The sequence below is a fragment of the Protopterus annectens genome, chromosome 1.part0 (assembly GCF_019279795.1).
Source record: "Protopterus annectens isolate FY-2018-M chromosome 1.part0, PAN1.0, whole genome shotgun sequence".
Classification (NCBI taxonomy): domain Eukaryota; kingdom Metazoa; phylum Chordata; order Ceratodontiformes; family Protopteridae; genus Protopterus; species Protopterus annectens.
In genome coordinates this window covers 390,017,595-390,039,575 of record NC_056725.1, presented here as the reverse complement: position 1 = coordinate 390,039,575, position 21,981 = coordinate 390,017,595, and the positions used below count along the sequence as shown (strand labels likewise).

The 21,981-nt window shown below is 38.4% G+C and overlaps 1 protein-coding gene across 2 annotated transcripts in view; it reads right to left on the bottom strand.

Moving 5' to 3' along the window:
* Positions 1 to 21,981, bottom strand: part of EML4 (EMAP like 4) — a 1,975,061-nt gene that overhangs the window by 1,224,122 nt on the left and 728,958 nt on the right. Inside the window, exon 1 of one of the 2 annotated variants that reach the window (XM_044060269.1) lies at positions 15,119 to 15,235. The exons of the other annotated variant lie outside the window; for it this stretch is intronic. Coding sequence (XP_043916204.1) covers positions 15,119 to 15,134 — 16 coding nt within the window. The 5' untranslated portion in view covers positions 15,135 to 15,235. Of the gene's footprint in view, positions 1 to 15,118; positions 15,236 to 21,981 lie in introns of those variants that run through there. 2 annotated transcript variants of the gene reach the window in all.

Genomic DNA, 21,981 nt, shown 5'->3' with positions numbered 1-21,981 from the left:
GCCCCAGTGTTTTCAGTGAGAGAACACTGAGGTTTCTCAGTCCTTCAGAAAATACTACAAGTTGTTACATAAGGATTTTCCAGAACCTACACTCATTCTTCCTGTCCTGTCCTAAAAATGCAGGTAGGATGTGTAAAGATCCTCAGTCTTTTACATTTTTATACACTATTCCCAAACCTGACTCAGTAGCTACATCCTTAGTTTATCTCTTCTGCTACTAAGCATTTATTTAATTCCAACCCTAATCTTTCCAATAAGGATGGGGAATTATAGATGGGTATGGGAATAAGTAGATACTTCTGCAACTCTGAATTTCAGAATTTTAAAATGTTAGGCTCATATGCTAAAGTTTATCCTGACATATTGTGAAATCATGAAGAATGTTTTATGTACAGTTTCTTCTTGTGAAGAAAAATCTGTTTTAAATAACTTAGTTTCTTCTATTGCACAGGTCACACTACTCTTTGTTTGCAGAGTGTTTATGACTCTGTTGATGTTCCTTCCAGGGATATGGTCACTGGTACTGTTTTAAGGAGGTTTGCTTGGCTGCATTCTCAGAACCTCCCAGATGATGTAAGAATGAGATTTAGTGTTTGGCCCTTCTGCTGCAGAAGTCATCAAAAAGTGTGATGAAAGGGATAAGCTGATCCAGGGAATCTGTAACACTTTTCGGCCCTTCTTTTCCAAACTGTCCTAACAGATTTTCTTTGTCCTCATCTAATTTCAGCAAAAACCGAATAAACAGTCTCAGGAGAATTCAGGTAAACAGATGTTTAAGAAGTGGCAAGGAGGTTCCACAAAGAAATCTCAAATCAAGGACAACCCAAGTCCGAATGATTATTCAAGAGACACTGTGACCCCCTCTCAACCTGGCCCTTTATCTTTTAGGCAACAAATTGTTTTAGATAAATAGGTTCTGAAAATCATTTATCAGGGTTACAGATGGCAGTGGGAGGAAACTCCTCCAGTCCAGGGGATCGATCATTCATCCTGCAGATCAGACTCTTTTGTTTCCTCCTGTTCTTCATCACGTACTGTACCAAGGAGTGATAGAATCAGTTCCTTCTCCTTAGGTGAAGAAGGGGTTTTATTCAAGAATGTTCCTAGTCCCAAAGAAAGAAAACTCTTGGAGATCAGTTCTTTCTTTCCTAACCTTGTTTGTGAAATTGCCCAAATTCAAAATTATGTCACTTCACAACCTGTTGCCTCTTCCTCCTCTTTCGTGTTTTGTGGTAACACTACATTTAAAAGATGCATATCAACACATTCCTATTCATACAGACTTCAGGTATTTCTTAAGGTTTTGTGTGTCTAGATCACATTTCCAGCTCTATACTCTACCCTTTGGACTATCCACTTCACCAAGAGTGTTTACAAAGTGTTTAGCTCCAGTTATAACTCATTGCAGGCTACAAGGTATCTGCATTTTTTTTTTTCATATTTAGATGGCTTGCTTATCTATGCAGTGTCTTTTTCAAAATGTCAGCAATATCTATCTTGGGGAGAGATCTCTTAGACAAGCTGGGACTCCAAGAGAACATTCAAAAGTCTTTCTTGACACTCTCATACATGATTGTATTTCTGGGATGTCAGCTAGACACCTCAGTTCAAAGAGCTTTTCATCTACAGATCTGTTTCTAAAGTTTTCCACTCAGATTTTGGTCACTGCGAGGGAAAACCTCAGGATACCCCTGGTAAGACTCCACATGAGAAAGATACAGTGGTATCTGAAATCTCTTGTGTCCTAGCATCAAAACCCTTTATCTGTTCATATCCCAGTACTGGGGTTTGACAGAATTGAAATCACTTGATGGAGACAACAGATATCCTTAAATCAAGGTCTTTCCCTCTCCTTCCCTGCTCGAAATTAGTCAGTCACCGTAGATGCTCTGGACTTTGGTTGGGGAGCAGTTTCAGGAAAGATAAAAATGCAGGGGTTGTGGGACACCAAGAGCAGATAAAATCACATAAATAAAAAGGAGAAGCATACCCTGATCAAGGTGCTCAATTCCCTGAACCATCTTTGGTGTCCGGGACCTCTTCCAGGGGTCACAGACATCAATAAGCAGCAGAAGAACCTGGTTATGCTCCCTCTGCAGACTAACCATCTTAGCTTGGGATATAGCTTCACAGCATTATCTCACTCTACAGGCATCCTACATTCTATCAAAGCAAAACAGTGTAGCAGACAAGCTGAGCAGGACCAGGGCAGACCCTCATGAATGGAAACTAGAGCATGATGTCTTCCAAGATTTGATCCATCTGTGGGGAGTTCCTCAAGTAGACCTCTTTGCCTCCTCTCCGAACAATCAACTGTGAAAACTCTGTTCCAGGACTCTGTGGAAGAAGGCTTGGAAGACAGATGCTTTTTCTTTTGTTTGGACATGAATGTTCCTGTATGCCTTTCCACCATTTTCACCAATATCGAGGGTACTTCTGAAAATTCAGAAAGAATCCCCCAAGATCACTGTGGTGACTCCCTTCTGGCCCAGGCAACCATGGTTCTCCCTTCTTTTGAAATGGACAAGGGCAATTTCCGCAAGTTTCCTCACAGAATGGATCTACTCACACAAGAACAGGGGTGTTTGATACAACCCATAAAACATCTTCAACTGACTGTCTGGATGATAGGGTTTTAATTCCTTTTAGGCATCTGTTTGTGGAGGATGTGGAGCAGGTACCAGTGGAGGCAAGAAAGCCTGCTGCCAGAAAATCATACATTAGCAAATGGAAAAGGGTTTCTAGTTGGTGCCAACAGCATAACCAGCACCCATTCAGGGCTAGTTGTTCTCTAGTTTTACAATCTTTATGTGAGATACTATCCTATGTCCTTTCTTATTCCTCTATCAAAGTTCATTTATTAGCCATTTTAGCATGTCTGCACATGGATCCTCCTCTTTCAAGGCAGTTGTATGTCCAAAAGTTCTTGAAACGTTTACTATATAAGAGGACTCCCAAGTAAACTGTTGGCCTTTCCTTGGGATGCCATTTCGCATTTGGCAGACTAATACCTGCTGCATTTCAACCACCAGCTACCCAAGCTGACTTGAGGTTCTTAACACATAAAACAGTTTTACTGATTGATCTGACCTCTGAAAGAGGGGTATCTGAGTTGCAAGGTCTTATAGTGAGTCAGGCTTCTTTGAGAACTGATCCATCTTTTATGCCTAAAGAGGTATCCAAGTTTATTTTAAGTCAAACTATCTATCTCCTTGTATATTTTCCTGAACTTAAAAATGAGGGAGAAAAGATATTCCATACCTTGTCAGCAGACAACTCAGGTACTATTGACAGAACTAAACCTTTCAGATCATTGGATCAAATGTTCACCTCTTGTGATGGTTAGAAGAAAGGACAACCTGTGTCAAAACAGACTATTTCCAAATGGTTGTCTAATGCTCTTACCTTTTTTATACTCACCACGACAAATCTATTCATGTAGGGTTAAAGCCTACTTTACAAGGACCATGGCTTCTTCTATAACTTTTTTTTGGAAAGGGTTGGATTCTAGACATATTCTAGATGCTGTTACTTGGTCCTATGTACATACTTTTACAGAGCACTGTAAGCTTGATTCCCTCTCCAGGTCTAGATCATGCCTTGCTACAACTATTCTCCAGGGGTTCTTGGCCCCTTCTCCTTCCACTTCCCAAATGTAGTTAGCTATGTTAAACTACCTATACAGCTACGGCTACTATAGCAGTGATCAATATAAAGAACATAGCATGGATAGTAATTTAAATACTTTCAGTGATGACCAGGTTACTTGGGAAGAACTTTTTCCTATAACATTATCTTTTTCATCCCATCAGCTGAAGACCACCCTCTCCAGGCCTTAAGCAGTAGAAGAGAAAGCAAATTTTCAAACACTTGAAGGTCTCCAACTGCTGAAGTAAACAAGTGTGAAAGTACTTTTGACAGGAATTTCTGTCAACATTTTCAAAGAGGATTAGGTGTCTGCCTTTGCAGCACAACCTAGATTAAATCTCATTTACATACAGTTTTAAACCTCTGTTTGCTAACTTTGTAAGGCACAACATAACTAGTCAGTCTTAGGGACAGCTAGGAAGCTAAAGACTGGTTGAAGAATAATCACAACACAAATGCCAATTTTTTCTCACCACAAAGTACTTTTTATTAACTGTAACACAACTATAATAATAGCACATTAAAAGGAAATATTACTTAAATACCCATCCAATTTCTAAAGTTATTTGTGTCTGCAGTCTTTTTGTGTATTAGTTTAGCTGTCTGTGATATCACATGCTAACATCTGTTTTGTATTTGCTGCAAAGTTATTCTTTAGCTGATGTAGTCAGTGACTACTGGAGAGGTAGGTGTACCTAAGACACAGCCTCTAAAAATCATATTAATTAGTACGCATACCTCTCAACTGTACAGATTTTTGCAAAACGTCCAGATTTTTGCCTCATAGTTTGGATTAATTTTTCATAAAAATGTGCTTTTCCAGCAAATCATTGAAGATTTAAGTCAGAAAATAATAACAGAACTTTGAGTTTCATACCCTTCAGAAAATGAATGCTAACGCAATCGAATTTCTAAGTTTGTAAGAGCAATATTTAAAACCTGTTCCTATTTTTGGACCTTTGTCTCCCCATTATTTATAGCTTTGTCCAGATTTCTTATTTATTTATTTTTATTTTATTATTTATTTTACATTTTTTGACCGGGAAAGTCCGACTGGAGGGAGGTCCATTTACAGCGGAGTCCCGGGGAGAAAAGCTCCACTAATACAACTACATCATGTTTGGTGGTAATATACACAAAACTAGATGTTATTTATAATACAAGATATAAAAAAAAAAACAATATGAAGAAGTGATTTGTATAAAACTAATGAAATCATCAATATCAATACAATCATCAGATATATCACATATGACAGCATGACCAGACAAACTTTGCTGATGCAGGATTGAGCGTGAGCACAGGAAGGCCCTGTATGTCAGTTTTGAGGAGAAGTTAGTACTGTAGTATAGAGATAGAAAGCAGGATATAGAGTGGGTAGGAAGTATTTGGGTAGAGCAGGAAAGTATTTATGTGATGCAAGGACAGAGCCAGGAATGCAGGAGGTGTGATTTAAGTAATCTTTTGAACAGTGAGATAGATGGAGCTGAGGAGATATTCTGGGGGAGATTATTCCATGTCTTTGCTATGGTATGAGCAAACAGAGCTTTTCCTGCAGTGTTGTTGGCTTGAGTTATATGCAGCAGGGTTATGTTGGATGAGCGGAGTGGACGGTTTGCTGAGTATTGTTTAAGTAGTTGGTTCAGGGCTGGAGTCTTGTGGGGATTCTTTAGGATGTTATAGGTGAGGACAAGTTGGTGGAAACTAATTAAATGAGGATGTTCTAACCACTGTAATTCTTTTAGGGCAAGGCAATGATGGCTATGAAAAGCAGAGTTATTGGCGAATTTTGCAATCTTATTGTAACATGACTCTAGTTTGTTCATGTCTGTTTTCTTAATGCAGGTTAGGATAGGAGATGCATACAGTAGTGTAGACAGAAGATGGGTTTGGGCTAGGGTGATCCGTGCTTGGTCTGTTAGGAAGTGTTTGTGTTTATACAGTGTTCCTAATTTTTTATGTACTTTCTTAATAGTTTGGGAGATGTGGACATCGAAGTGGAGGTCATTATCTATTTCAATGCCAAGGAGTTTTATGTGTAGGGAGGGGGAGATTGTGGTGCCATTTTTGGAAGTGATAGTGAAAAAGAGGGGTGTGGGTTTGTATTTGGTTGGGGAGAAAAGTAGTAGTTTTGTCTTGTTGGGGTTAAGAATCAGTTGGATATCAGTAATCCATTTTTCAGTGGCGTTGAAGGATTCCTGGGTAAGATTTTGAAGAGTGGTAAGGGATGGGGCTGAGCAGATTAATGTGGAGTCATCCGCATATTGTATGAGTGATGCATGCAGTGTGGAGGTGTGTAGTCTATTAGTGAAAATAGTGAATAGTAATGGACCTAGTATTGAGCCTTGTGGAACACCTATGGTGGATGATAGTAAGGGTGATAGGGTTCCTTGCCATTTGACTGATTGTTTCCTATCAGAGAGAAAGTTTCTGAACCAAGTAGTTGTAGAGTGGGTAAAGGATAATGATGTTAGTGTGTCTAGTAGTAGGTTATGTGAGACCATGTCAAATGCCTTAGAGAGATCTAAGAATATGGCAGATACAAAGTTGTTGTTATTTCTGAGTTGGTTAACCTGGTTAGTGAAAGACAGAAGAGCAGTGGTTGTACTGTGGTTTGGGCAGAAGCCGTGCTGGGTTGAGGAGAGGAGATTATGTGAGGTTAAAAAATGCATCACTTGGGTATGAATACATTTTTCCAGAAGTTTGGACAGGGGGGATAGGATAGCAATGGGGCAGTAGTTTGATAGCTCGTAGGAGTTACCACCTTTGTGTAGGGGGATAATATGTCATTCCTTCCATAGATGAGGGATGTAAGCCTCTTTTATGGAGCGGTTAATCAGAATTGAGACAGGGTAGGCTAGAGATTCAGCTGCTAGTTTTAGGAAATTAGTGGGTAGGCCATCAGCTGCAAGAGTGGTAGGTTTTAATTTTGAGAGTAGCTTTTTGACTATGGAGGTTGGTATGGGAGAGAGGGTAAAAGGTGGTATATTACTATGGTCCTTAGTGGGGGTGGATATAGGGTTATTGCTAGATAGCTGAGTAGATAGTGATAGAATAGAGTCTATGAAATGATGGTTAAATTGAGAGGCTAAGCTGTCGGTAGTGGAATTTGTGTTGGGAGCTGGGGTAGTAGTTTTACCAGGTTTTAGAAGGGAGTTAATAGCATGCCAGAATTTTTGGGGTTTTTTAGAGTGTTTGTTTTGGAGATGAAGGAAGTAGCTTTGTTTGCCTTTTGGCTTGATTGCGAAGTTGTTGATAGTTCTGTCTATTTAAGCTAGTATTGTTCTTTTTCCAGATCTTCCAGGCATTATCTCTGGCTTGTAGTAAGCCTTTTGTGGTCCTAGTCAGCCAAGGAGCATAGTTTACCTTGGTTCTAAGTTTTCTAATGGGGGCTATTGTATTCAAAACATTCATAAAAGTACTATTGAATAGTTTAACTGCCTGGTCTAGTTCCAGAGTATGTAATGGCTGCCAATTACATTGTCGTAATAAAGTATTGAGAGTTTGTGGATTTGCCTTGTGCTCGTTTCTAGTTTCCTTATACAGTATGGGTTTGATTATGTTTAATTTTTTACGAAGAAGGAAAGTGGGGCAGTGATCGCTGAGTGAGTCTGGTAGACAGCCCGAGAGATAATTTTGACTAGGGAAATTTACTAAAGTCTAATCAAGAGTTGATTGTTTCTTGGATTTTTTATCTACTCTGGTAGGTTCTTGAATTAGTTGAGAGAAACCGAATAAGTTAATATGGTTTGTGGGATTGCTAGAGTTACAGGATTGCCAATCAAGATTTAGGTCTCCTAACAGAATGGTTTCTTGTGGCAGGTTGGTTGTAGCCCATTGTAAGATTTCTTCTATTGTTGCTGAGTTATTTCCTGGAGGGATATAACTACAAAGGATGTTAATTCTCTTTTTGTTTTTTAGAGATAGAATTGAGCCTAATGTTTCAGCATTTTGGAATTTGGGAAGTGGGGTTTGCAGAGGCTGGAGGTTGAGTGTGTTTTTAAATAGAATAGCAACTCCACCTCCCTTTTTAGCATTTCTGTCTAGTCTTAGGATGTTATAGCCTGATGGAAGAATTTCTTCATTCTGGATGGAGGGTTTTAGCCAGGTTTCAGTTATAGTTAGTAAATCTGGGGAGTGTTGGGCTATGAATGTATGTAGGTCATGCAGTTTGTTTGTTGTGCTTCTTGAGTTTAGGTTTATAATAAGTAGGTCTGATGTTTGTGTGAGATGATGTTGTTGTATGGACCTGGGTTGGGGTGTATGTCTCCTGAGATTAGTAAACATTTTTTGTAGATTAGTTTGAGTTTTAAAGCATGTGCTAGATCTATATGTGTTTTAGGTTGTGCTTGTTTTTTGATATTTTGAGTGGTAGGGGGTTTATATATATACAATAATGAGCTGTCACTAAATAGTGTGGAGCAGATTGTGAAATATTTGTGTTTGTGTGTGAGTGGGTAAGAATGTGTTGTGTGGAATGAGTTGTTTAATGGTATGCTAGTGGGTGTGGATGTGGTGAATGTTAGTGTGGTGAGGGTAAGAATTAGAGCTAGTGGTATCAATTTCATGGTTAGTGTTGCTACTAGCGATATATAGATAGGAAGTAAGATGGATAAGTTAGTAGCTGGGTGTTGATCTTTAGTTTGGCTACTGGGTGGGGTGATTGTTTTGGGTGTGTCTGTGTTTAATTGGAGGGAGGTGGTGATTGGTGTGAAGAGTGGATTGGTTGTCAGTGTTAGCTATAAATGTAGATGCACTGGGGGTGGGTGGGGGAGCAGAGTGAGCCCGCAGGGCGAACGGAGCGGGAAGAGCCAAGAGGTGAGGTGGCTCAGGAGAAACAATCAGGGAGCAGGACTGCAACTGCAGGTAAAGCTATGGGAAGGGATTGTAACTTTTGTGGCTTCTGAACTAGTAGTGTGGACAGGAACTATTGTAGTCCTACCAGATAAGGAAAACAAAACTAGGGGGAAAGAGAAGTTGTTAAGTAGAAAAGCTTCTGTTGGGGCAGAGATGAATCCTAATTTGTAAGCCTACAGGTGTAATATGAGTGGGTTTAGCAGGACTTTGTCTGGTAAGAAACTGCCACCTGGTGGCGAAGAGGGGGTGATTTCCAGCACTAGTATACTGTGCCACACCTGTTGTGCTTTATGGGGTTATTAGGAGCAGACAGGGGATAACTATGGATTCAGGGGGCTTGCGGCAGGCTGCTATCACATACACTGGTAGGATGCTGGATAATAGTATAATACTGTTATAATATTGCCCTTAGAGCTACATACACTGAGTTGTCCCTGTATGATTTCAGTTGTACCTTTTTCACTTTTGGAGGTCTTTGGTATGCCTGGGAGCAGGGTATCTTCAGACGTCCTCTCTATGACCGGAGGAATTCCTGACCAAAGTACTAACGTTATATGTAGGAATAGTACAGGGGGACACCCGTGGTTACAGCTGTAAGGAGAGGAGAGACAAAAAAAAGCCTTAGTACAGCAGGAAAACTAGGAGGAGGGTTGTGTGTAGGATAGGAATAGTGAGAGGAGTGTTTAGTGTGAGAGGGAATAGTCCCAGCGTGAGTCAAGAAATAGAGAATTACCAAGAGCAGAATTTGGAAGATAGGCAGGAAGAGGGTGCAACCTCTACTGTGTTAGACAAAAGGGTAGAGTAAGCGGTAGAGGAAGAAACAGTTGTGAAATAAGGATAGATGAGGGGAAAATGTGAGGGAGAATTAGTAATACAGAGTAGGAGAACCACTGTTACATTCAGTGCCCCTGTTAACTCGGGGATTGCACTTGTAACAAACAGACACTCTATATTTTCTTACTCTAAGAGGTAGAAAAATATGATTAGCAAAAAGCTTTCTGCTACAAAAACAGTCAATAATAGTCAGTTTAGGAGCAGGAAACTAGATACAGACTTTCTGGAAATCAGACCTCTCAACTGTCCCTTTTTGGAGGAGAATTCCTATTTTCAGGCCTGGTTTACCCCTGCTATTGATGTCCCTATTTTTGGAGGTACATCCCTATCTTCAGGCTTGATTTATCCTTTCACAGAATTATCTGAGTCCACTTCATCACATATGATTTCTGAAGCTGTCTAGTACACAGAAAACCACAAAACATGACCAATATACTTGTGGCAGCAACAATTTGAATAAAATATTACACCATCTGTTTGATAATATGATTATATGTTTCCAGCATTGTTGTTACTCTCTGTTTATTAAATGCATTTATTTCTGAACAGAGTCCCATATTTGTTTTTGAAGGAGGAGTAGTTATGTGCTATTTGGTATTTACATTTTATAAAAATTAAATGTCCAGATTTTTAGCTGGATGTTTCTACTAGTGAGTGACAGGCCAAAATGTTACCTCTACCTCTCTTAGGGGAAGAGGGAACACATAATAAAGTTAAACAAAGGCAAATAATTTAGTAACTCTGTTTCGATAATCATTCACAATTACTGTCAAAGACTATTAAGGAATTAGGTAGTCATAATAATCAAAGTCAGTCCCTGAAAAAAGATACACTGCCCCCCACCCCTCACCTCCCCGAGAAACTCAGAGAAAGGAATAGTTTACACTGTTGCTATGATAGGTCAAAACAAAGACAGCCAGCACCGGTGGCATATAGTGTTAAAACCTTGTCTACAATCTAGGCAACCTAAATTTGATTAGCAGCTCAGGCAAAAGATGGAGCTAGCAGGGGATGATGGGTATTCTTGTACTGGGAAGAGAGGGCAGGGTGCAGCCTGCTGCACATAGCAACAGCCCTCAGAGGAAGGGGTGGCAAATGCAAATACATCAGGCTAGACTACCCTGGACCATACACTCTTACATTACCCATGTATAACTCAACTCAACAAAGCAAATTCGCAATGTAAATTTCCTATTGTTTTTCTACCTCTTTGCCCTTACTGCCACTTCTACTGTCTCTACTTACCCCCTGACAAGTTCTTCCCGCCAGTAAAATTCCATCTCATACTCACTACCTTCTACATCTACATCAATGTCAATGCAACTTTATTTTCTCTATATCGCACTACCATACCTCTCACCCTCTTAGTACAAGAAATATCGACAAAGCCTGACATAATGGGGGAATCAAAGGCCCAAAAATAGGGACACATTTTAAATATTGCTCTTAAAAATTTAGAAAGTTGCTAGGATAACAGGATTTGTGTTAGCATGCATTTTCTGAGGGCTATGAAGTCTGAAATGCAAATGCATACCATTATTTAGTGACTTTAATCCTCAGATCATCCCAGTGATTTGTAAAAAAAAAAAAAAATTCTGATGTATGCTACTCACCTTTCCTCCCTTACTGTCTGCTTTCTACTCTTATAATCTCTTCTCTGTTTTTTACTAATTTCTCCCATATCTCCTATCTCTTACTACCCATAAAAGTAAAATTGTAATTTTCAATTTTAAAACTCAAAAAAAAAAAAAAAAAAAAAAAAATATATATATATATATATATATATATATATATATATATATGCAAATTTGTCTTATATTAACATGTAATGACTATATTTTACTGATTGAAGATTTTCTCTAGTATAGCTGTCTTTCAGTTTTGTATGTTTATATTGTAACTTTAAGCTTTAGATTTTTCTCTGCTGTATAAAATTACCTATTTTGTAACTGGAGCTTTTCTTCACAAACCTTCTCTGAAAAGTGGCTACCATAGCCCAATGGACTATCAACAAAATCAATCAATCAATAAATAAATAAAATACATTGCCTGGGGGCTGCTGTTTGGCTCCCAAAGCTATCACCTGGTGGTAGTCTTCAACATGGGTGTGTGGAAGCATGCAAAGTGGGGAAGGCATTGTGAGCCACTGTGGTTATGTGATTGTACATCCCCCACCCCGGAGCTTGGAAAACAGCCCCATTGCCAGGATGGTGGTAGGAGTATAAGCTACTTTCATGTCTGCCTATATGACAACTCCCCCCCTCCCCTCTGGCCAGCACTTACCCTGATCCCAGGTGACATTCCCAGTTAAGGGAACACATGAGCCATGACAACTGGGCCAGGCTTGATGGTGGTGTAAGCACATGTGGAAAAAATCAGATGCAAAAAAGACAAATGTCAAAACAAAGACAAAAGAATGGAAATGTATGCAACCTTAGTATGTCAGAATGGGAGCACAGAGTGCACCACAAAGAAAGCTTAAACTATCACATCACTTCAGCAGCTTCCACAATGCTACTTTAGGTTATAACACAGAAAAAGTATATTAGCCACCTAACATGATGGGAGAAGCACTACCTTGCAAAAGATTAAGGCATGATGAAAACTGTATTTGTATCATAGTAGTGCAGTGATTAGCAATGCTTTCATCCAGATCTTGATTCTCTGGTGATGTTCTCAGCTGAAGTGCCTTCTGTACAGAGTTTGCATGTACATCTTATGTGGGTTTTCATCAGGTGCTCTGGTTTCCTCCCACCTCCAAAGACATGCTGCTATATGACCTGGCTAAACTCTAAATTGCATCATGTGATGAACTGTTAATCAGATTGGTATTAGTTCTCTGTTCTAACCTACTGAATGCCAAAATAGGCTTCTGGTCTCCAGTGACCCTGGCCTGAACAGGTAAAGAAGGCATCAGAGAAAGAATGAATGAATGAATGTTTTAAAGTTTCCAGACACACCCTGCCTTTTAACAACTTGATGAGTTACATGGTATGCAACTCTGTTTGTAGGAATCAAAGATCTGCAAGACACATTTTTCTCATAGCTTGTTACAATTATCTTCTTCACTATAACTCCACACTATCAGTGTTGTAGAACATCAACACTTCTAAGAGGAACAACTACAAGGCAAGCAATAACTTTCTTAAATCAACAAAACACTAGCCAGTTTAGCTTCCTAATAATAAGTTAAAACACAATGAGTTGGGGAAAAAAAGCAATAAATATTTAAATAATAAGGCCCACAGGGTCTGCAAAACTTTTCTTAGCAAGAGAGTACAAAATACCCCTGAGCATGCTGTGCTTAGATACCTAAATATAATCAAAGCCAGTGATGCCCTTTTCATCAAAAGGTCACTCCAACAGAGGATGCTGACAGTATAAATGTTTTCTGTTTTACTTAAGTTTTGCCCTGTATTTGGCCAATAATTTGAAGAACACAGCTAAATGCTTCTGTAGTGCTTAAATAGGACATCAGACATCTCCAAGGATGTGTAAATCAGGTACTTATTACTCGCACAAAATCAATGTTGCACACTCAGTACCTAAACTGAGCATATCCCACTCTCCCTCTCTTTTTTATTATAGAAAAGGCAGAAACGATACAAATAAAAAGTTTATTATATAACACAAGAATACGAAAACAGTGAAAGGAGACAACAAATCAACTTAAACCTATTTGCATTCGGATTCCCAAAGGCTGACACAGACAGAGGAGGGGCTAATCTGCCCTTCCTTGTGTAAACTAGTAGTTTAAAAATAAAAATCTGTCTGCACCTGTACAAACATACCCAGGACACTGCTTCTAAGTAACCTATCTGACTTAGACATTAGCTTGGAAACCATAATTCTATAAAGAATTTTCCAACATTTTCTAAGGTAGTGCAGACAGCTGGTTTGGGAATGCAAGCAATCTGCTATTTTCCTCTTGCAACAGAAACAAAATCTGCCCTAAAAACTACTGATGACAAGTTTTCTAAGCAACTTAATCTCTCCTTCCGTAGAATATTGTTTGCAGGACTGTTTCCTATACAGGACTGCAGCTTTTATTATTTCTGTACTGAAAACTCACACGTGACAGAAACATTCATCAACATAGCTATTTTTATTTTCTGAGAGGGTAATAGACTCATTGATTGAACAGCAAAATATACAGTTGTGCATAAAACCACTGGATACGCAGTCAAAGAACAGAACAAATGAAAAATCTCTCAAATGCCACTGATCCACACTGTTGAAAGGAAAGCAAAGTGCCATGCAACAATATACACTTGCCTTTGCCAGTAAACAGTAATTTATAAATAGCTTTCTTATCAAGATGCCCTTTAATTTTAAGATCTGGGAGAAAAAAAAAGACATTTTTAACACAGCAATGCACTTGCCACCAATAAATGCAATCACCACTATTTTTTCAAGCATACAGATGCCTCTATATGTTAAAAAGTGACCCTCCAGTGGATGACTATGTTGGAGATTTTATGGCTGCATACCCATCATCGAAGGAGCTAATGTTTCAATTAGACCTATTAAAAACTACATATACTCTGTTATGCTGCATTAATATTTATTCTCCACAAATTTCAGTGCAACTGATGCAAACAATTTTGCCTTTTAAAAAAAATAAGTAATAAAAATACATATTATGCTTCCTTCCCTTTCTGTAAAGCCTTCATTTTCACTGCTGCTATAATAAAAATGTAAAATATGAGCCCAGAAAAAAGTTCCAGCATTTCCATTTACAAGTGAGGCATGTAAGATCAGAAGCTGCTCTGGACTAGCACCTGATGAAATCCTACAGTAGATCAGAGTTTTGGTCCATTTTTTATGAAATTGTGGTTTTCTGAAAAATTTGTGGCAAATCATTAAAAACTGGAGTTTGAAAATAATGACAATTTGTGTTCCAGACTTCATGCCCTTCAGAAAAATTCATGCTAATGCAAAACCTGTTATTCTATCAGCTTTCTAAGTTTCTAAGAGCAATGTTTAAAAAGTGACCCTATTTTTGGGGCTTTGTCCCACTTTTATTTACAGCTTTGTCCAGATTTCTTGCTCTAAGAGGTTGAGAGGTATGATCAGAAGCACAGGGGTGGAGTTACACAACAACCACACAAGATTCCATAATAACAAAGCATTAGTAAGCTTCTGTGTGCCTCTCCCCCTCCCACCCAGGGAAATCATGCATCAGTACTCTCACATCATGTACGTTGTAAAGTGGAGAGACCATTTTGTCATAAGACTCCAAAAATACCCTGCTGCCAAAAGGTGCAACAGAGTTTATTTTAAGGACATGGGAAATCTGAAAAATGGTGCAGCAAACATATAACACCAGAATAAAGACATGTCCCACGAAGTACAAGGGCATAACCCTGCAATAATTTACCACATTTCTTCAAATATGTACCTTCACGGTCACAGAAAGGAAACCACAACCAAGGAAATGAGTAGGAATATTAGAAATAAAGTACAACTGAACAGGTTGTTGAAGGCCCCTGTAGAAAACTCGAAGGTAACTAGAGGAAATAATGCAAGCAATAAATATAGTGCATATGGTTATCACATATCCTACTGCAGAAAGTGACCTTCTGCTATAATTTGTCTACCAGGGAGTTCTTCCTGTGTTAAGAATCCCCTGCTCACATGCTCTTAACTGAAATACATAAATGAAACTGCTTTCATCAAGACTTGCGTAAAAAATTAAATAAATAAATAAATCTATCACTGTCAAGGGACATGGCCCTGTGTCTCCTCAGCAAAGCATTCGAGCAGCTTCATACTTTACCTCCCATTGCTGGCATCTTCTTGTCGTTGCTGCTGCGCTTGCTTTTGGCCAGTGACCCCTTACACCTTCATTACAGATGTGAAAGACAGGCAGTGTAACCATGAGCTGTAGCACAGTGGCAAGAAAAGAGGTAGTCCGTTAGACAGGAAGCACCGTCATTTCTTGTTGTAAACTTGACTTAGGGGAATTCCTCTACTTAATGAAATACGCGGCAATAAATATATAGCATGGGTGCGCCTCATTATATGTATACATCAAATAACAGGATCTCAGCAAAAAGTTTCAATTATTACTACCAGTGCAGGAAAAACAAATGCAGAAATACACTCTTCAGTATAATGTGAGGTCTACAAAATCTCTGCAGAGCTGTTGTTATTCCAAGCCCTACTTCCTCAATCAGTTTTACGAGATACATGAATAGCAGCAAAATTCCTTCAGACGGAACCGTATGTACTGAGGAAGTGCAAACTCAAATGTCGGTATGAACTTTCATTTCTATTACTGTAGTTAGCTCAACCTGTATCCAATGCAACCTACAGAAATCAGAAGCCTCTCATAACGTGGTACTGCAGACAGGTGAATGTTAACACAAACATTCTAACAGTTTGGACTTTTGAAATAAGAACACCTTGTCACCTCTAATTTCATCCCACCAGCAGTACATTAACACCCCAAATTCCAGATGCTTCAAACCGTTTCTTGCTTTATTCAATTCCCTTTTAAAACTACTGCAGGCATTTAGACTGTCAAATAATTTATTTCATTTCATTCTGACACTGCACACTCCATGTTGTAGGATTTATTTGCTTCTCTTTTAAACTTATCTCCACATAGTTTCAGTCATTGTTCTTTTGACATAATACTGTGTCACCTCAATAACAATTTATGGACCCCCTCAGCTGGCATATTTACACATGCCCATGTTTGTAGGTAAATGGAAAAGGCTGAATTGCACAAAACTTCAGTATGATCTGACAGAACTAATCCATATTCTTGTAATGTGCATTTTTTGTCCAGGATATCAAAATGCAAAGGGTTTGTAGCAGTCCTCATACATGTACCATTCTGCTACACCACAGCTGCATGACTCAAACTACCAGCTTTGAATGAATGTGTTATTTGTATGCCGAAATGCACTACCCTCCAGTAGCTCCAGACTTCCTGCAGAGCGACGGATGGCATACAAAAAAAAAATCAAGGTCAGTCTGTTCAAAGGAGAAAACCTCTGTGATGAGCACTTTACTGACTTTTTACAAACACGCTGGTGTGGAAAGAACTTTTTTTGGCCAAAAGCAAGCGCAGTACCACATTCTTAAAATAACATTTTTCAATGGGGATAAAGCATTCCTCATGCGTACAACCCATGCAGGTAATTGTACTCAGTTAACCTCTACTCTTTGTATAATCAACTTTGAGTATACTAAAAACAAGTGGTAAGGTGAAACCCCTTTTGCAGTTCCCTTTGGATGCCCCTGCAAATGAAGAGTTGGAAATCAGTCAGACATCCTTCATTACCTCACCCCAAGCAACACTGCTGCAGCATGGAGCAGTGTACCAAGCACTACCATATGGCTCTAGTTTGATTCACTGAAATTACACTTCAGACAATCCCACTTGGTTGACTCCACTTCTCCGAAATGCCAATAAATCGAAAGAATGGACTGCTGAATTAATTTCCCTGTGAAAGGAACCACTTGGCCACTACGGTGAACTCTGCTTTCTTCAGTGTAGTGCAATCTCGGAGTTGGTATATTTTCATGGGGGGTGTGTGAGGGGCAAAGCTCCCTACTTGAGTGGGTTTATTTTTGGTCCATTCAGGTTTTTCATGGTGGCCAAGTGGTTCCTTTCACAGGGAAAGGATTTTGGCAGTCCGTGCTTTCAATTTAACAGTGTTTTGGAGAAGTACAGTTGGCCAACTTGGATTTGCTGAAATGTAATTTTGGTGAGTCAACTTAGACCAATATATATATATATATATATATATATATATATATATATATATATATATATATATATACTCATATACACACACACACACACACACACACACACACACACACACACACACACACACACACACGTTAGTGAGACAGAGAAAGAAAGGCAAGGATGAAATAGCTAGTTGTCTTTACATACTTTAACATCTTGTCTGACAACTTTGTTACTAATATTATAAACAAGAAACTATCTTAACTTGCAACATTTACTGTATATACTGTTGTTAATCAATATCTTGTTACTGTATTAAAGCCAACAACCTATAATGTTGTTTACTATTGCTGCAACTTTGTATCTCTATCGTGTACATGATGTGGAGCCTTTCTCCCCGGGCATCTGCTGAAAAAGGACCTGCGTCCAGTCGGAATTTCCCGGTAAACAAATGTAAATAAAAAAAAAAATAATAAATAAATAAATAATGAAAATGTAGTTAATTCAACAAAAGCAGGACAAGCAGTATGATTCGGGGGGGGGGGGGGAGTAGTGGGGCAAGCCTTTTCAATCTCTATGTTTTTTATACTGGGATTGGTCTGCAAGGAAAAATAGGCCTTTTTGCAGAAGAATCAAGTTAAGCAACAGGGTGATAAGAAGATGTAAAAATGAAGAAATGGGGCTTTATATAAGTTGCAGGACTTGGCTAAAATTCTGCAGCTCAACTATGACTCAGAAAAATACTAATACATCTGGGGAATAACAACAAACATAAAAAGGGACCTGAAAGTATCCATATCTAATGAGATATAAGCAAACAATATGGCACTAATGTAGCTGAGAATGCCAGTATAACATGTCAATGCAAAGAAAAAGTCATCACTAGAAGAAAATATGACATTGTTTTCCTGCTTTATTACAGCTGACAGAACGCCTTCTAGAATATAATGTGCATATCTGCAAATCTCCACATCTCTGTGAGAGCATAAGAACAAAAATGCAATACAAACGACAGTGCTAAAAATTCTGCACCATCTTCAATGGAAACCAACCAAATGTATCAGAGGAGCTTTAACATATACATCACTGAAGAAAGAAGGTGGAAAAGTTTATCCAGAGTCAAAGTGCGTATCTAGTCAATAAAAGAGATGTGTGAGACAAAGGAAGATGCAAGTTAAAAAGAGAAGGTGAACAGCTTCGGGAGATATAGAGACTTCAATGCAATACTGGTTTTTACAGTAAGTGTTGTGTACGATAGGAAAAAATTTGTTAAGAGGCTGCAGAGTCAAAAACTGTGACAGCATTCATTGCATAGCAGGGACATATATCAGCTCTTACAATAAAGTAAAATAAGACATTAGTTAAGAAGGACCTCCAGCTTTCTGATCAACCAAGACGTGGACAGACAAGTCAGAAGAACCTCTCAATGTTTACACATTGCTGTGTTAATAATTTTAATGTGTATTTCCATTAACTATGAAAATACCTCAGATGTAGGTGTTTATTGCACTGCTTGTATAGGCAATATTACCAGTCATAGCTCTCAGGTGATTCTAATTTTCATATATGTCTCTGATTCTGCTTTAAAATTGTGCCTTGATCTTTACCTGTTAAAAGAACCTCTAAATGCTTATATTTGCTTTGATCTTTACAAACACTGATTTTTCCTGAGTTAAAGTGAATATTAAATTCACTGCCTAAGAACTACTGCTGGAGATGCCTTATGTTTTAAACTATTTTTCTCTTATGCTAACAGTTACATGAAAAATACTATTAAATTAAAAATGGACTGAATCTTGAGCATATATGCCTTCATAGTTTCAGTCTGTCATTAATTCTTAAGTAAAGAGATTGCTAAGTATCTGGTAGCTTCCAAACAGCTACTGTACTGCTAATTTGTAGAATATTAGAGGGGATTTAGTAACAAGATATCTAATGTCCTTGTTGGTTTTACCTGTTTTATTTTTTCTTCACTTTTTCTGCGACAAAATTATCAGTGATAAATGAGACTAAGACAGTGAAGTCTTACTTTTTTTTTTTTGTAAGTGATCATGTGAGTAAGCGAGGCACTACGGTGCAGACGGATGAGGTGCTGACAGTCACCCGGGTGACTGAGGTTTGATTAGTGGTCCCAGTGTGAAGGTTAGGTTTAAGATAAGGACCAGGGAAGGAAACAGATTTATTTATGCATTTTTTTTTTTAGTGTGAGTGTGTGTGTGTGGGCATGTGTGCGTGTGTGTGTGTGTGTGTGTGTGTGTGTGTGTGTGTGTGTGTGTGTGGATCAGTGTTCATTTCAGAAATGCCATGAAGGCACTAACTATTTCCATGGCTGCCTGATGATGACTCCACTGATTGCCTTTACCTCCATGTTGGTGATGTCCAGTATAGGGGGAATGAGTGGGTCCAAGACCAATAGGGGGAGAGTTGATGGTCAGCACAGCAATCAAGCAAACAGCATACAGAAAAAAAACATAACTATTCTTTACCTTCACACACAGTCTGCATTCCCCCCTACAAAGTAATCACTTATTCCATGTACTTCATCTTAGGGGGAGCATTTGCTGCATATTATTAATTTTCCCAACTCCAGTGTCATTAAAACATGGACTGTTTATGTAGGAAATGTGTGATGCCAGTACTGACCACAGACTTATCTGATGTCCTGTCAGTTTTACTTTTCTTTTCAATACCGGCAAATGAAAATCCTCCCTGCAAATCTGAGTAATAGTTCTGTATGGAAATCTGTACTGAAATGATGGAGAATATCAGGTAAAAATTGTTACCGGCTATTCAGAGCAAATGATGTTAGTGCTTTCCACATATACTCAGGAACATGCCATAGCCTGACCATCCGTGGCCTGTTACTATGCAAGAGGGATGGAAGTAAGCTGGCATGCTCATAAATATTACAATGTATTACTTCCGGTTTTGATTTTAATTTATTTCATAATATATTTGTTTTATGGGCAGATTAACTGTACAAGGAAAATATCCTCAAATTGTTCCGACAGTGGATAGTGAGTTGTCACTTTTTATTTCACAGTTTTCATTATTTTAAAATAAACAAAAGTCATGGGAAAATAAAGTTACCTCAGCATAAGATGTTCTAGCCAATGGTCCTAGTGCCAAGACAACTCAGCACCCAAATATTAAGGTACAAAGTATCATAAGAGATAGAGATAATAAACCATTATTTAGGCGAGCACCTGAATTACTTTATTAAAGCTCAAACTACAAACACACACACACACACACACACACACACACACACACACACACACACACACACACACACACACATTAAAACTCAAGACCCTTCCTGACACCCTGAGTGACCACTGCCCAACTAAAGTCTTCCGTTTATCTCCTCACATACTCAAACTCCATACAATTAAACCTTATAGAACTTTAAAAAACTTTGACCCTAATTTAACTATCAACTCTCTGCTGTTAACTGGTTCTTTCTCAGACAGATACAACCCAATGAAGCAGTTACAGAATTTAATAATATATTTTTTAACATTCTCAACTCTCTTGTCCCTATACCTCATGTCAGATTACAAACTATTATATTTCCTTGGATAACTCCCCCCACTCGCTCCCTTATGGTTGAAAGGGATAAAACATGGAAGCTTTGAATCAGACTAAACTGCCTTCTTACCTTCAACAATATAGACTGCTTAGGAACCTTACTAAAAAGCCATTTTTAATGATGAGAAACTTTTACTCTAATCCTTCTAAAACTCACCTACAAAATCCTAAGAAATTCTGGCATACTCCTAATCAAATCCTTCATCCTGGAAGCCCATCTACTCCTCAGCCTACATTTCTCTCTTTCCTTTACAAACTATGTCACACTTGAAATAATCTTTCATCATCTCTTCCCTCAATAATACATCCATCATAGTAGAAAGCCACACTAAACTACTAGGAGTCACTATTGATGACCAGCTAAAATTTCATTTTCATGTTCTAAGTAACATTAAGAAAACCCATCAAAAACTTGGTTTCTTTATAGAAACAAATACTTTCTCTCTAGTACTGCTAAAAGAGTTCTTTCACATGCCTACCTGTTACCTACCCTTCTCTATGGCTCTCAAATTTTCACCAACTTACAGACCTCACTTATCTCTAAACTTGAATCCACTTACAAGATTGCTAAATTTGCTGCTGAACTTCCATACTCTACTCATCACTGCATAGCACTCAGAAATCTGAACTGGTCAGAGTTCCCCCATCACTTCCTCCTCTCTCAGCTTCAAATAATTCATTCTGTTCTATACCAACCCACTTTATGCCCCAGCATTTCATCTGTCACCTCACTCTACACCCCTACTAGAACCCTATGTAGCTCTGAACAATATCTCCTAACCATTCTCAAACCGAAGTCCAACATAGGAAAAAATATCTATAGCTGTTACCCTGCTGAGAACTGGAATAAACTACCTCTTGACATCTGATACATCAGATCCAAATCCCTATTTAGAAAGTCAGTAAAATTTCACTTTAGGGAAAATAAAGTATGTCTGTGCTATCTTCCTCCTGACTAAAATTTCTCTCTAATTAAACTACTCTCTTATTTCTACTTCTACATCTCTGAAACCATACCTTTCTCCTTATTTCTCTTTATGCCAACTATATCACTCTTTCCTTCTTTCCTCTCTGTTTCTTTTCTGTAACTTATTAATTCTTTCAGTCTTCTTCATTTACTATACTTTTCTTAGCCAATTTTATTTACACCGGTTTTTATCTTTTCTAAGACTTGAGGTCTATCTATATTTTTTATTCTACAATATTTATTCAAAGTACCAGTAATGTTAAATTCTACTGTTTATGTCTTTACAAATTTTTGATTTACATTATGTCTAATTATCGAATGTTTATTGTGGAGCATTTCTCCTGGGGTCTCCACTGAAAAAGGGCTTTGTACAAGT